Source organism: Electrona antarctica (assembly GCF_951216825.1).
Source record: "Electrona antarctica genome assembly, chromosome: 4".
In the NCBI taxonomy this organism is placed as follows: Eukaryota; Metazoa; Chordata; class Actinopteri; order Myctophiformes; family Myctophidae; genus Electrona; species Electrona antarctica.
In genome coordinates, this window is record NC_136809.1 from 8214042 (window position 1) to 8230721 (window position 16680).

General features: G+C 42.6%; 1 protein-coding gene across 2 annotated transcripts in view; it reads left to right on the forward strand.

Annotated features, from left to right (window-relative positions):
• Positions 1 to 537: 537 nt before the first annotated feature.
• Positions 538 to 16680, forward strand: part of LOC306922204 (uncharacterized protein) — a 104389-nt gene continuing 88246 nt past the window's right edge. For both annotated transcript variants that reach the window (XM_079499606.1, XM_079499607.1), the window contains exons 1-2: positions 538 to 772; positions 13085 to 13130. In XM_079499606.1, the coding sequence (XP_079355732.1) occupies positions 743 to 772; positions 13085 to 13130 (76 nt within the window). In that variant the 5' untranslated portion in view covers positions 538 to 742. The remainder of the gene's footprint in view (positions 773 to 13084; positions 13131 to 16680) is intronic.

A 16680-nucleotide genomic window follows, 5' to 3' on the forward strand; every position in this document is an offset into this window, starting at 1 on the left:
GTGTGCTTGGGGGGGTCTCTGGACTCAGTGGACTGACTGCATGCATATCGGGGGGTCCAGGCAGGCAACCGCGTTGCGTGCAAAAACTGTATGGAATGGAGGGTGTGAGTCAGTGAGTGTGTGTGTGTGTGTGTGTGTGCGTGCGTGCGTCTGCTCGAGTGTGTGCGTCTAAACTGGACGGATCTCATCTCATGGTGGTCTCTCTCTCTCTCTTCTCTTCACTTCGTCCCAATGTGTGTACTGTAAATCCCTCCTCAGAATGAGAAGATCCACTGTAAACTATAGGCGTTCTTCCAGTTCCAGCGTGTAATGTGAAATTAAAAGGCAACGGTCGGGCGGGCGGTCGGGCGGGCGGGCGGGCGGGCACAGTGCTGTGGCATTCGGCCCGGGCGTGTCTCTCTCTCTCTCTCTTCGGTCTATCCTTTGTTATTTAGTTATGTGTCCTGAGATGCCGTCTGTGCTCTGTGGGGAAGGAACCGCCCTCTTTTATGATTGCAGGCAGGCAGGCACATAGATATATATCTATGGGCAGGCAGGCAGGGGGCCCTACCTACTGGAGGCGATGCCTATTTATTATTGTGAATATGAAATGTAAGGAGAGAGAGGAGAGGCAAGAAGGAGCCATGATAATAACTCGGCGTTTCCTAATGGGCTGAGTTGTGCTGCTTAGTGCCCCGGTCGGTGGACACACACACAACACAGGCGTGTTTGTTTTTTAATCACAGGCAACACGGTGCAGAGGATGGTGTGTTTCACCCATTGTTTTCAACAGGTAGGCTGCAGTAAAAAATGCCATGTCAGTAAAGCGAGGCTGTGGGCCACCCAGGCTGTTGAATTTGTGAAATATTTTCGATATACAATATTACTGATATAGACAATTGTTATTTTTTTTAAATAATGTTTTTAGTCTTGTTTGGTTTGTTCATGTATGGTTTCTATAGGCTTATTATTATTATTATTATTATTATTATTATTATTATTATTATTATTATTATTATTATTATTATTATTATTACTACTACTACTATTAGGCCTATATGCTACAATGACAAACATAACATTCATGTGAAATAATTAACTATCAGCTCATTCATCCATGTATTGATGTATATTACATATGGTTCTGTTTTCATAATCGTGCTTTCCTGTGTAATCTATAGCCTATACTATAGAGTGAGGAAACGGTGGTTGTGGTTGTATATCAAACTGCATTGACCTCACCACATTGTAAGTGCATCCTTCAGCACTGCTCCTGAATATTTCAAAAAAGGGCTTTCTTTTAAGATGAGCAAACGCCTGTCCTAGTCAGTCCTAATAGTCCAATGTCTAGTGGTGCCATAACTATTGTATTCTTTACTCCTATAGGACCAAAAACATGTTCAAGTAAATGACAGCAAAAAGCTAAAAAATACACACCCATTGTTTAAGTTAGTGGTTCTCAAACCTTTTCATTTCATTTGGACCCCCGGACAAGGAATTCAGAGTTTCCCTGGTACAACATCTTTAGTCTACTCTAAAACATGGCATTTTTAAGTGGCAGCCCAAGGCTCTTGGGATATTGTAGCATTCACCTCTATTTGATGTCCCAGGCCAGACTACTAGACTCTGCTGTCTTGCCCAATAAAGAACGTTGGTGCGCTGGCATTGGCAAGGGAGGCCCAGCCCGATCTCACCCAAGCAATTGGCAATTCCGTACATACACCCCTAGAAAAACCCCAAATCCGTACATATTATACTACTACTGTTTTTTATTTTTTCAAATAATTTTAAATTCTCTGTATGAATGAATGGACCATTGTAAAACACTTTGAGTAAGCACGTAGTGCAGGGTTCCCCAATAGGCAGACCGCGGGCCGCCTAAAGTTTTTTTTCTTTGAGGGGGTCCCAGATATAAATGGCATTACATGGGGGTCAGTAGCCTATGCATGTCAAACTGGGCATCCTTTTCAAATGGGGTCTTGCCCTGAAAGACCTCGTGCGTGCGGACTCGGCACCCAGCCTGGTACCCTAGTCAAAATATGGCCCTTGAGGAAACTTAATTGAGGAACCCTGACGTAGTGCATAGAAAAGCGATATAAAAATGCAATCCATTATTATTATTATAAATTATTGGACTACATTATTTTTGTTCCTTTTTATGAAAAACAAGAAGAAGAAAGGAAAGAAAAAACAGACAAAAAGAAAACCCTGAATCCCTCCCACCCATACTGCTCAGTGACACCGCATAGAATAAAATAGTAAGATGATGAAATACTGTCATGGAAAACATGATGAGGATTAAGTGCTACTCAAGTAACGGACAAGGGGCAGCCAAACCTTATCAAATTGTCTCTCTTTGCTTTTCAAGAAGTACCTTATTCTCTCAAGGTGAACTGCACTAGTCATTTCTTTTAGCCTATGTTTAAATGCAGGAGCCGCCTCCGTTTTCCAGTGGGTCAAATATGTTTTTTTCCCCTATAATCAGACCATATGAGATGAGTTGTTTCTGTGCTCTCGTCAACATAGAAACCCAGAATAATTAGTACAGGATCGGGTCAATATGAATATTCAAAATATCAAAGAATGTCTCAAATATCTTAATCCAATATCTCTGTATCCGAGGGCAAAGGGCAAGGTGAAGAAGATTTTCATCTATTGCATTACATTTGTCAGTGTGAACTGTGAAGAAATATCTGGGAATATCTTATGTACTTTTGATTTGGAATAATGGAGTCTAATGTATGACTCGAAAGGCAATGTCTGGAGTTGATAGAGCAAGTATTAACTTCTTCAAGACTGTCTTCCCAGAGCTCATCTGAAATTTGAGTCCCCAACTCATTTTCCCATGCCAACTTAATTGATGATGTATACTACTACTGTTTTGACCGCAACGGAGGCGTGGCTTTATGGTATGTACGGAATTGCCAATCCGTGCCATTTCACCATGTTTAGGTGAGATCGGGTTTGACGTTATTTACGATTCTGTGCTATTGGGTTACATTTCGGACGGGGCAGAGTCGGCTCTACCGAACATCGCAACGTTCGACACTTTAGCGCGCTCGGTGTTGTCTCTCGTGGCTCAAGTTTGGTAGAGAGGGCGCCCCGCCGTCACAGTCTCTCGTCATATGTACAGCTTTTTGTGTATGTACGGAAATGCCAATCCGTGCTATTTCACCATGTTTGGGTGAGGGCTACAAGACTCTTGGTGGCCTAGTATCCACAGTATCCACCTTCCCCCAAAATGACTGAACTACTGTATTTGGGACACTTGATTCAATGGGGTAGGGATTATGTATTGAACACTGCAACATGACACACACTGTGCATCGCTCCTTAAAATATACGGTTAGATATTTTAACCAAATCAAAAACATTAAAACTCAAGATATTTGAAATATTCTCTGCATCTCTCTGTTGCTTCTCCATAAGTCTCTCAAGTCAGACGAGATCACTTCCACAATCTCAAATAGTCTGTAATTAAGCCTGGTAATTACAACATTTCTGCTATTTTTGGAACCACTAAAAAATAAATCTACATGGAATTGATGGAAAATGCTATTATGACGATTATAACTATTATACAAAATAATTGTGATTATCGGTATCGCAAATAATTACGATTAGACGGTTATAATTGTGACAGGCCTAGGCGCAGTGTTCACAAAAACTATTTTCAATTTCCATTTCTGCTAAAATAGGCTTCGACTAATTTGGTGTCTAGGAGTCAAGAGTTACCTGACTGCCGTAGTAGAGCTCGAGAGATTTTTAGGTCCAATGCACTGTCGACCGATACTGATTTTGTTTTTGTAGAATCTAGTCTACTCTAGACTGTTTGGAAGTCACTGAACGGCCCTGCGTACCACCTGTTTCGCATTTGCACATAATGCAGGAGGCAGCAGCACGACCCGTTAATAAAAACGAGTGCTTCCAAACTCCAACACTTAGAAAAAGAATCAACTGCAGACTGCAGAAAATGTCTTGACAGAAAGTAGCTCATAACATGTCTACGGTGGATTTTTATGAAACAAAAGCTCGGCAGATTGAAAGAGGATAATTCAAGCTTGCCCTATAGCTGCAATGTTGAGTTTAACGTCGTTTAATACAAGCAGATCGCAAACGCAAATTGGATGAGTGGGGAGCCAATGGAGGGTATTGCAACTCTAGATTCATCCCATTATAAAAACAATCTAGAGTTGCAAATTGCCTTGCGGCTAGGGAAATCAGTACCACTACCAAGTACCAATCATCCAACTGCCAAACCATCCAGCAAGTTAAATAATGTTCCATATATCAGCCAAACAGATAGTTATTAGTCAGGCACTATACAAAACTGAAGTGGGGAAATGCCATGGAATCCGCTTTATTTCCATTTATATAGTATTAAACATTAAGAAGGATTATTTCATTACAGAGATATGGAGGCTCGTTGTTGAACTGTGATCGAAGTTTAGTGAAAGCAATGCATTGCAACATGCCACAATAGCACAAAATTATATTCTCAATAACTTCAGAAATAGTCGATCTTCAAGCTCCAATGACATGCCCAAAATTGGGACACCAGGGTTATAGTAGTCTCGCGTTACCAGACTGTTGCCTCTCGCAATTTCCAAATGCTTTCATCATACAGTCTGGACCAACGGAAGAGCCGCCATGAGTAAACTATAAAGCGGAAGTGGAGCCTCCTCGCCACTTCCGTTTCGTCTTTACAGTCGCGCACATTTATCCTAATATAAATAGAAATCATCTAAGCATATATAGCTTTTTGCTTAGCAGAAAAGGAAATAACAAAATAAGCTCTAAAGATATTTTCAAATATATTTTCGTGAACGAAAATGGCAGCTTCCTTACTCGGATTTCGGGAGCTGTAGTTCCAGACTCTATATAGCATTCCTTACTCAGCTCATGGAGCTGTAGTTCCAGACTCTATATAGCATTCGGAGATTGTGGTAATAGTTGTCTGGCTACACAAGACTATGTCTTAATTGTCTCTCTGGTGGTTACTTGCTGGAAAGTTGAAAGAGGAAATGCATGTTGTGTCTTGTGTTTATCTCCACACACTAGGTCTGTCTGTGTTAATAATTTAATGCTGGCTCGGCTTTCATGCCAGTACCAATTATAGCAAACTCCTCGTGTAAACCTCATGCTAATATTTATGTCATAACAAATTCATATTCTGACGATTAAATGAGTCACACAGAACCACCAAAGAACAAACAGGCAGTGTGACAGCATTTCCCAAAGCTTATTAATGACTGTTACTAGTGCTTAAATAGTTGACAAGGTTATCTCTTATCTCTTCACCTTTCTCTCTTTATCTTTGGCTCCATGCGTAAATGTTTAGACAAAGAAGCTAGTCGTTCGACTGCTATCTTATAAAATCAACATAACGGGAGCTGGTCCTTGGGTGTGTTTGCCTGTCTTTGAGTGTGTGTGTGAACGTACTACTATGGTCCTTGGGTGTGTTTGCCTGTCTTTGAGTGTGTGTGAACGTACTACTATGAGTGTGTGTGTGAACGTACTACTATGAGTGTGTGTGTGAACGTACTACTATGAGTGTGTGTGTGAACGTACTACTATGAGTGTGTGTGTGAACGTACTACTATGAGTGTGTGTGTGAACGTACTACTATGAGTGTGTGTGTGAACGTACTACTATGAGTGTGTGTGTGTGAACGTACTACTATGAGTGTGTGTGTGAACGTACTACTATGAGTGTGTGTGTGAACGTACTACTATGAGTGTGTGTGTGAACGTACTACTATGAGTGTGTGTGAACGTACTACTATGTGTGTGTGTGTGTGTGAACGCACTACTATGAGTGTGTGTGTGAACGTACTACTATGAGTGTGTGTGTGAACGTACTACTATGAGTGTGTGTGTGAACGTACTACTATGAGTGTGTGTGTAAACGTACTACTATGAGTGTGTGTGTGTGTGAACGTACTACTATGAGTGTGTGTGTGAACGTACTACTATGAGTGTGTGTGTGAACGTACTACTATGAGTGTGTGTGTGAACGTACTACTATGAGTGTGTGTGTGAACGTACTACTATGAGTGTGTGTGTGAACGTACTACTATGAGTGTGTGTGTGAACGTACTACTATGAGTGTGTGTGTGTGTGAACGTACTACTATGAGTGTGTGTGTGAACGTACTACTATGAGTGTGTGTGTGAACGTACTACTATGAGTGTGTGTGTGAACGTACTACTATGAGTGTGTGTGTGAACGTACTACTATGAGTGTGTGTGTGAACGTACTACTATGAGTGTGTGTGTGAACGTACTACTATGAGTGTGTGTGTGAACGTACTACTATGAGTGTGTGTGTGAACGTACTACTATGAGTGTGTGTGTGAACGTACTACTATGAGTGTGTGTGTGAACGTACTACTATGAGTGTGTGTGTGAACGTACTACTATGAGTGTGTGTGTGAACGTACTACTATGAGTGTGTGTGTGAACGTACTACTATGAGTGTGTGTGTGTGTGTGAACGTACTACTATGCTTGCAAGAGTCAAACGCCTACAGTCAAGTCGCGGACCTCCGTGGTGGACAGGACAGACAGGACAGACATACAGGACAGGACAGACAGGACAGACAGGACAGACATACAGGAATGTAAATGTTTTAGACGATAAACAGATCAAATAAACAAACTGCTTCACGTGAACAATGTTGGTGTAATTAAAAGGTTTGGGCCTGTACAGATTGCCTTGCTGTCCGTACTCCGTGCACCTAGGCTCCAATAGGAGCCTGGCGGCGTTCCGCTGGTTCAAATCCTGATCCTGACGGCCTTTGCTGTGTGTAACTCCCCATATCTCTCTCTCCCTATTTCCTGCCTAACTTCTTACTTCACTTCACTATCAATGAAGGCATAAAAAGCCCCCCCCACAAAAAATGTACAGGGGATATACTGTATGTTTTACATACTGTATAGATTTGCAAATTAAAGAGCGTCGGACAGAGTTCATGCCTTAAATTACAACCTGGTATCCCTGTCGCATAATTACTCTCATTACTTTAATTTTGTTTTGATTAGTTGAAAGGCGGCCCTTCTGTCCCAAACAGAGAAGAATGGACATTCTATGGCATTGAACTTGGTGTAAAAGTTGGTTGTGGCTGTTGCTTCATAACCGGAGCAGTAGGAATTTGTTACTTAAAAAGAATTGTAGCTAAGAAAACGTTGGTGAACTGAACCGGTACACATGCAAAGAGATTGCTTTAAAAACAACTTTTGTGTGATCGGGGCGGAGACATGAATGAAAGAGACAAGAGGCATGAAAGTGAGTGACAGCCAGTGACCGCCAGTTTTGTGAACCTGTCACTGACAGGTTCACAAAACAGGCAGGCGTGCGCACACCCTGCGCTTTTTCAGCCCCGAGCCAAAGTTTCGGTCTGACCTTACCCGTAGGCTTAAAATGAGCAAAAATATTCAGGTTGGGGTAAGGGTTGGACTGTAGGAATTCTGAGGTTAGGGGGTAGGGTTGGATTTATATGGCTGATTTATACTTGGTTGCATGCCAGTGTCATGCACTGAAAATCGCAGATATATTCTTTAGTGTTAAAACGGCCATAAATTAAAATGTTTAAATGAAAATGTATATAAGTGTGTGTGTGTGTTGGGGGGAGGTGGGTGCGGTGCGTGCATACGTGATTATATGTGAGACTGAGACTGTTCCCATTTAGACCTGATTATATGTGAGACTGTGAGACTGTTCCCATTTAGACCTGAGGACGTTTCTACAAATGCCTTCTAATCAGTTTGTTTCTATGTCAGTCGTTCTCAAACATTTTCATGTCAAGGACCCCCAAAAATATATGTAATTAGCCGCCGAAACCCATCTAAAAATATGTTGTTCCAGGGACCCCCCCAAAATAAATAGCAGATCTACAAGCTCGTAGCGTGGCACTTGGTGCCGCGCTACGAGCTTGTAGATCTAAAGCCAAAGTATAACATAATGCTTAAAACACCAAAAGGGGTTCCCGTTCTGAATGGGTTAAGGCCTACAGAATTCCCTCTGCTAGCCAACAGAGGCATTCCTCGGAGTCCCCTCTGGCATGCCTTGGGCACACACTACAATAGGGGAAGGACAAACATGCTGACAGACTGGCGGACACACACCCAAACACACACAAGGAGCGAGGTGGGCATTGGCAGATTCCCATGCGGTGCAATACAGGTCAGGGGTTCTCAACCCGTGGTCCTTGAGGGGGTTCCAGGTGGTCCCCAGCGAAATGATGGAGAGTTGGTGACCAAATGGACCCTTTATAAATCTTTAACTCTTGAGAGTGTAAAATTAAACCAAATGTCATTTGGTCACAATCTTGTAGATCTGCTTTTTTATTTTCAAAAGATTATTATTATTATACATTTGAAAAATTGAAATGAGACATTCTGCACAATGAGTACTTTCTACTTTTGGTACTTTTAAGTACATTTTGACGCCAATACTTTTGTATTTTTACCTTGATACATTTTGAATTCTGGACTTTTTTTGTTTTTATTTTTTACTTGTAACGGAGTAGTTCTACATTGCAGTATTGACACTTTTTTTCTTAAGTAAAACATTTGAGTACTTTTCCCACCACTGAAAATGACATGCCATGGAGACTAGACTAGATTAGAATGACTGATGGTGGTCACATGATGGTCATGTGACCATTGGCCTGTGGTTGGTTGCCTGGGTCCACCCCTGTGTGAGCAGAGCGTGCGTTGTGTCGATTGTGTGGTGTGTGTGTGTGGCAGATTAATTACACATGATGACGGCATGACTTTTATCAGAGGAATGGATGGTGGCAGGGCTGGCCTGACTTCAAATTAGTGATGGGAGATTAATCGGCAAACACATCGGTATCGGCTGTATATTAATCGGCATCGGTTTGAAGTAACAGCTTGAACAGATCTACAAGCTCACGATATAAATATGGTATTTATGGTAAGGTATTTAAGTTAAATCTGACTTGCCTAAGCCTGCAGTGCAGATACGCTGTTACAGTACATGTATTTTTCAGAATGGACAAAATTATTATAATTTTTCAATACAGAATGGTATGATATATCGACATCGGTAATATCGGTTATCGGCCATAACGGCAAGTAATTATATCGGATATCGATATCGGCCAAAATGTCTCATCGGCACATCCCTAGCAATGTTATCTCAAGCTTTGTTTGCCTCAATTACAATGAATGATTTAATGATTATTCTTTTTTTAATAAATTGTGAAAATAGCAGCTCTACAAGCTTGTGGTGGTATCACATGGGTTAGGGTTAGGGTTAGCTTGTGGTGGTATCACATGGGTTAGGGTTAGGGTTAGGGTTAGCTTGTGGTGGTATCACATGGGTTAGGGTTAGGGTTAGCTTGGTGGTGGTATCACATGGGTTAGGGTTAGGGTTAGCTTGTGGTGGTATCACATGGGTTAGGGTTAGGGTTAGCTTGGTGGTGGTATCACATGGGTTAGGGTTAGGGTTAGCTTGTGGTGGTATCACATGGGTTAGGGTTAGGGTTAGCTTGTGGTGGTATCACATGGGTTAGGGTTAGGGTTAGCTTGTGGTGGTATCACATGCTTGGTGGTGGTATCACATGCCACTGTTGTACACCATGTGTATAAATAGAGATGCTCCGATAATCGTGATCGGCAATAACCCTATCTGGAGAAACCGATCTTTTACACCATTAAGTGGTATAATGTCAATCAGATATATAGTATAATATCATTTAAGTGGTATGTCAATCAGATATATAGTATAATATCATTTAAGTGGTATAATGTCAATCAGATATATAGTATAATATCATTTAAGTGGTATAATGTCAATCAGATATATAGTATAATATCATTTAAGTGGTATAATGTCAATCAGATATATAGTATAATATCATTTAAGTGGTATAATGTCAATCAGATCTATAGTATAATATCATTTAAGTGGTATAATGTCAATCAGATATATAGTATAATATCATTTAAGTGGTATAATGTCAATCAGATATATAGTATAATATCATTTTGCATCTTTGTGACAGGCCTAAACATTCTCCCCTTCCTCCCCACACACAGTTTTGACGTGGGTTTTGATATATAATGATTTGGGAAATATTCAAATTTGCCTCTTACGCACAATATCGGTATTGGTATCGGCCTATCATGAGAAATACTATCGGTTATCGGGATCGGTCCCAAAAAACCTGATCGGGGCATCCCTAAAAAAAAACTGTGCTTACGGTCCTATCCTTTTCACCAGATGAGCTGGGTGTATTTACAGGTGGTGACACATTGTGATTCGAATTAGAATCCGATTAAATTGATCTTGACCCTCCTAGTCCCCCCCCCCCCCCCCCCACACAGACCTGTTCCTATGAATAATTAACTATCAAAAAACGTCATTCAAAAGCTTAAGCTACACACAGTGAGTGCATAATATTCAACGTGGATAATATTGTAGGTCAAAGAAAGCTTCTCATCCTGCAGGCCTAGAAACGTGTTTTATTTAAAAAAAAAATTAAGGACCCCCAGTTTGGCTTGCATTAGGCCACAGACAGTGGTCCATTTGGTTCCATTTGTCCACTCTAAAGCCCTAACCACCCCAAAGAGTCACCATGCAACTCCTTCCGTCCAAACGGTTGCAAGGAGTTAACGCTAAAACCATCTCTTGACCCTTTGGTGTGGTTTGGGCCATTGAATTCCATGCGTTGAATCACTAGGGTCAACGTGGGTCAATGTGCCACAAGACATATCACACCGCAGGGAGGGACAACGCTAAAACCGTCTTGACCCTTTGGTGTGGTGGGCTTAAGAGTGACAGACCTTTTTTTAAGTTCCTAATCGCGTTCCTAATTTTCCCAATCCCCATTTGGTTCCTAAATCCCCATTTAGCTCATCACCGCCTGGAACCTGCTCAAGGACCACTGCGGGTCCCCATACACCCACCCCCAACGTGGGTTTGCAAGTTTTTATGACAAGATCATTGGAAAGAGAATGATTTGATTCAAGGAATATTCTATCATGATGTATACTATCAGTGACACCAATTGCCTGCATGCTGCATCCTTAGACCCACTAAATTGAGAAAGGGCGATTGTGTCACCCTCCGGGTGTCCTGGGAAGCCTCCGGGTTCCCTCCGGGTGTCCTGGGAAGCAATACTGTACTCGGCACTGTATGTAACAAAATCACACCCGTGTGAACTGAGTGGTGTAAGGTCTTATATAGACTGATCAGCTGTGGTCTGACGTAATGTCTGACGTAATGAAATCACACCCGTGTGAACTGGGTGACCATAGCAACCATGCTCATTTTTGAGTGGTGTAAACCACTCCTACAACTGGCTTTTGTGTGCAGAAAAAAATGAGCATGGTTGCTATGTTCAAAATAATTTCTGACGTAATGAAATCACACCCGGGTGAACTGGATGACCGTAGCAACCATGCTCATTTTTTCTGCACAAAAAAAGCCAGTTGTGAAATCACATCCGGGTGTGATTTCATTACGTCAGACATTACGTCAGACCACAGCTGATCATGCTATATAAAACCTTACACCACTCAGTTCACACGGGTGTGATTTTTTTTGGTACGGACAGACACGTAAACGGACAGACACGTAAACTAACAAAGCCAGTTGTAGGAGTGGTTTACACCACTCAATAACAAAGCCAGTTGTAGGAGTGGTTTACATCACTCAACAGTCAACAATAACAAAGCCAGTTGTATGAGTGGTTTACACCACTCAAAAACGGAGTACTTTCGCCACCACTTTGCATAGCTTCAGGGCCACGCGGTGCAACCTGCAACATGGACCTACCCCGCTGTGGATCAGGGCCACGCGGTGCAACCTGCAACATGGACCTACCCCGCTGTGGATCAGGGCCACGCGGTGCAACCTGCAACATGGACCTACCCCGCTGTGGATCATGCAAAGATTATAAATCAAACCCTCACCCAACAGACTCTAATGGGCATCTGGCTCCGGTGAAGTTGCTCATGAATAATATACTAAGTGAAATGTGTGTTGACGGACGGTGACATTGATGTGCTGGCAAACCGCAGTAGTTCTGGCAGTAATGAGTCACTGATTCATTACAAACCCAGTCCGGCCGGACTACCAGCCCACCCCACCCCTCCCCCATCTCTTGTCAGCTGTTGCACGCGCGCATCTGCTGCTATGTACCGGTCCCAGAGTCGTATAGATGAGAGAGTTACGACAACTCTGTTCACTTCCACGGGGCCAGTCCAATGTCTCTTCTACATAGACTTCTATAGAGCGTCGCAGTCCCGCCCCCTGCGAGGGCACCAGGAAACAATAAGGGCCTTTCTCGGCCCCACCCTTCTCCCATTGTTTATATTGTGTTTAGTTTCCAATATGGCCGCAGCACCTGGAGGGGGTGGACATTACTGGGCTGCATTCAAGACACTTGCCTTGTGTCTGACACCTGACTTGTGTCTGAACACAGCTTTGATGGATGTGTTCTGCCCCCCTCCCCCATCAAACACAATGTTTGGTCAAACCATATGGGCTTCCATTGGAAATGCATTGGAGCTGCCATTAAACACAGACACAAGACAAACGCAAGACCGGTGTCTAGAATTTGTGAATGCAGCCCAGTAAGGACATAATGTCGAGCTGGGAAACTGGGAAAGTGTCTTTTTAGATTTTTCTATTTAAAAACTGTGTTCTGTTTGTAATCATTGTGCCCTGTGTCCGAGCACGGAAATAGCATATTGTCACCACCAAGTGTCACTGTTGTGCAGCCTAACACACAGAGGCCAGGGAGGAGAGCTAGTACAGTACAGTACAGTACAGTACAGTACAGTACAGTACAGTACAGTACAGTACAGTACAGTACAGTACAGCAGGGGTTCTCAATGTTTTTGGCTGGGGACCCCCGGAAATGCTTTGGCCATGTCTCGCGCCCCCAGCCGCGCCCCCGCCCCTGATTGTTGATTTATTTTCGTCGCCTTTCCCCTCAGCCTCAAGAGGCCTCGCCTTTTTCCAGGCCGTCGGCAAATAGGAAATGATTTGTTGTAATCCAGCTTTGCCTGGTTAAATATGGGTTAAACAAATGAATAAATAAATAAACTAACTCTCTCTCTCTCTCTCCAGATGATGTGGCGTCTTGTGATCCTGCTTGGCATTGCGCTGAGTGTGGGTAAGTAGGCTATCATGTCATCTGTTCCGCCCTGAATCTGACTGGCCCACTGCTCTTTTCTCACAGTTTGTCTTTGTTCCCTCAGCCTCCACACACACATACTGCACACACACACAGTACGATCCAGAGTGTAAATTTAACACGCACGCACGCACGCACGCCCGCGCACACACACGCACACACACGCACACATGTTTTTCACACAGTTCTCCCTCAGTGACCATAGTTAACTCTACACCAGTGGCTCTCAAACAATTTCATTCAAGGACCCTCACATTACGAACGAAGATTTGTTCTTTTGTGTTATTAAAAACTTAAAATCTAAATTATTCAAAATCAACGTTTGCAGCAAAGAGCCTTGGCTCGGATGCGGGAGGGACCGTTCTTATTTATTCATGTGGTACTGTAGTACGCACTCTAACTCTGACCTGATGAAGATCCTGTGGTACTGTAGTACGCACTCTAACTCTGACCTGATGAAGATCCTGTGGTACTGTAGTACGCACTCTAACTCTGACCTGATGAAGATCCTGTGGTACTGTAGTACGCACTCTAACTCTGACCTGATGAAGATCCTGTGGTACTGTAGTACGCACTCTAACTCTGACCTGATGAAGATCCTGTGGTACTGTAGTACGCACTCTAACTCTGACCTGATGAAGATCCTGTGGTACTGTAGTACGCACTCTAACTCTGACCTGATGAAGATCCTGTGAGATCCAAACGTTGTCGCTACAATAAAGTAAATCCTTTGCCTGAAACTGGTGGAATCTTTGTAAGAACCGTCCTTTTGCAAGTAGGGTTGGGATTCGTTAGGATTTTAACGGTTCCGGATCCTTCCCGGATCCCTCTTAACGGTTCCGGTTCCTAACGGTTCCCTTAACGGATCCTAATATTATTTTTTCCCCTTTTTTTCTGACATAGATTATGCTTATATTATAACTAACCTAACCAAGTACATAATAAAAACACATTCATTAATTCAATTATTGAAAATACACTTTTTACGAGGTGGCAGTGTGGCACTATTATTTAAACTTCACCACCACCACCACCAGCTAGACACCACAACAATATCATTGTTGCAATTTGTACTGTATATTGCAATTTGTACTGTATATTAAATATAGCCTACAGTACACATTGCAATAATGATATTGTTGTGGTGACAAATGTTGTCTTTAATGTTCAGATTAATTTAATATGAAGGACCCCTTACCCTAATGGAAACAAGCCATAGTGCTTTCTTGGATTATAAAATCGTTTTAGCAGACCTTGTATTGAACTGTAGGCTACGTTCCTGTGCTTTTTTCTGCAAACTGTTCATAAAGTAATCAATCTATGGAGGTATGCACCTAAACGCTGGGCTCTCAACAGCCACGCGATTAATTTAGAACCAAATCAAAAGCAGTTGAGTTGCTTATAAGTGCAGACAAATTGATTTGGCTCTATACTATAGTTAACGTGATTCATAAAATATCAGACAGAAAGACGTCGAGTCATTGGCGTTCTAAATTAACACCATTAACAACAGTTGTACAATACGCCGCGGCCTAATGAAAAGCTCTGTAGACGACAGTAGTTTTTATTTTCTATTACGTTACTAGCCTGGGGAAAGTGAACGAGCCTTGCATCATCCTCGTCCCCCGCCGGCTAGCTGTGGTGGAGTTGCGGGGAGAGCGGGCACGGCTTTCCGCATGGCTCACAAACGCGATGTGCCTAGATTATTCTCGTGAGTTGTGGACTCGTGTAGGCATATTGATTTTGAGATGTTTCCTCAATGTGGACGTGGTGCAAAACTGCAACTGGTACAAGTTGCAACAACCTTTGCAGCCAGGGAACTATAGCATCGCATTTATTGCACTTGCGTGCTCAGCCTCAGAGTAATTTCCCTCTCTGTTAACCACACTTTGGAGATCTCTTCAACATACTGTCCCAGTCGCTCCGCGGCGGTCGCTGAATGCACAGAATAGTGGGCGTATCCTCCCCGACCCCACTAACTCACTCATGTAGGTTGGGTGACGTCACCCCAGTAACTTGGCTCTGCTTGCATGCATGCACAGACACAGCGGAGCTAAATGACGACTGATGAGATCCGTTTGGGGAACCGTTAATAAAAGAACGATGGAACCGGCTCCGGATCCGCAATGTCGGAACCGGGTCTGAAATGGACCCGATTCCGAATCCCAACCCTATTTGCAAGGTGCTTGAAAAGCGCCTGGACTACATTTGCTAATTACGACTGTAGTAGACACTTTTTCACGATTTTCTTTTGCCTCATCTCTAGGCTGCCTCTAAGCTAATGGGAGACCTACGCATAAAACCCATAGTCTGAACGGCGTAAAACCCATACTCTGAATGGAATGCATGAAGCTGTGAGGCAGACTCATTATACTGTGGATGTTCATAAACGAGAGCACCTGGCAGTTATGACTGAGTCATCCTTGTTTTTACATGAACCACTTCAACACCAGCGTCCCTATTCTGAGGGGAACATTAGCAGAAAAATAGCAGATCTGCAAGCTCACAGCGTGTGTTGTGTTGTGAGTCAAAGGTCAAGTTTGGTAAGAATTGAGGGTTTTAAGTAGATAAATGTCTGAAATAAACACAAAACATGAATTGACACAACACTGATGATAAATACTAGTGCTGTCAAACAAGTCTATGAAGCTATGTATGAAATCTATGAAAAAGTTTAAACTGCAACACAATTTTACACAATATGTAGTGGGGGTCCCTGCTTCAGCTAAGGGGGTCCTTGGCCTGAAAAACGTTGAAGACCCATGTGCTATTAAGCTTTTATTTGCAGTGCTACTGTAGTTCATTCTTGCTTCAGAATCATTTGAAGCAAGGCTGCTTGCACATTTTCTGTGCAAGCATGCTCTTCTGGGCACAGCTGAAATCAAAGTCAAATCAATTGAAGGCAAGACTGGCAAACTTGGCTTGGCGTCCTGAATCTATGTGACGTAGGGCCCCGCCCCTTTAGAAGTAGGTCATGAGTTTATGAATTCACAATGGGAGAAGTGAACGTGAACAGATTAGGTTTCCCTCGTTGGTCACTGTGGTGAGTAAATATAGGACACCATTCTTCACAAGAGCCACATATTTTCAAAACAGGTTGACATTTAAAACGTCCTCCCGTGTGATCTGCTGCCTCCTGGGGTTAAATGAGTATAATAAACCATAAATCCTACTAGGTGGATCAAAGTGACTGTTTAAATCCTACTATGTGGATCAAAGTGACTGTTTAAATCCTACTATGTGGATCAAAGTGACGGCCGGTAATCTTTTCTCAGAGACTATTTCTGCCAGAACCGTGCATCCAAATAAATACTGAAATACTCGTCTGATGAGTGCTTGAGTGCACTATAATAGAAGCATCTTCCGTAGACGTGAATGGTCTCAGACATGTGATAAAAGCAAAGGTTTAACCCATTTTGGGTGGGAACCCCTTTTGGGTAACGTAACGTTATACTTTAGCTATTGAAAAATAGCACATAGCAGAACAATAGCAGATCTACAAGCTCGTAGCGCGAGTGATCAGTAGGCT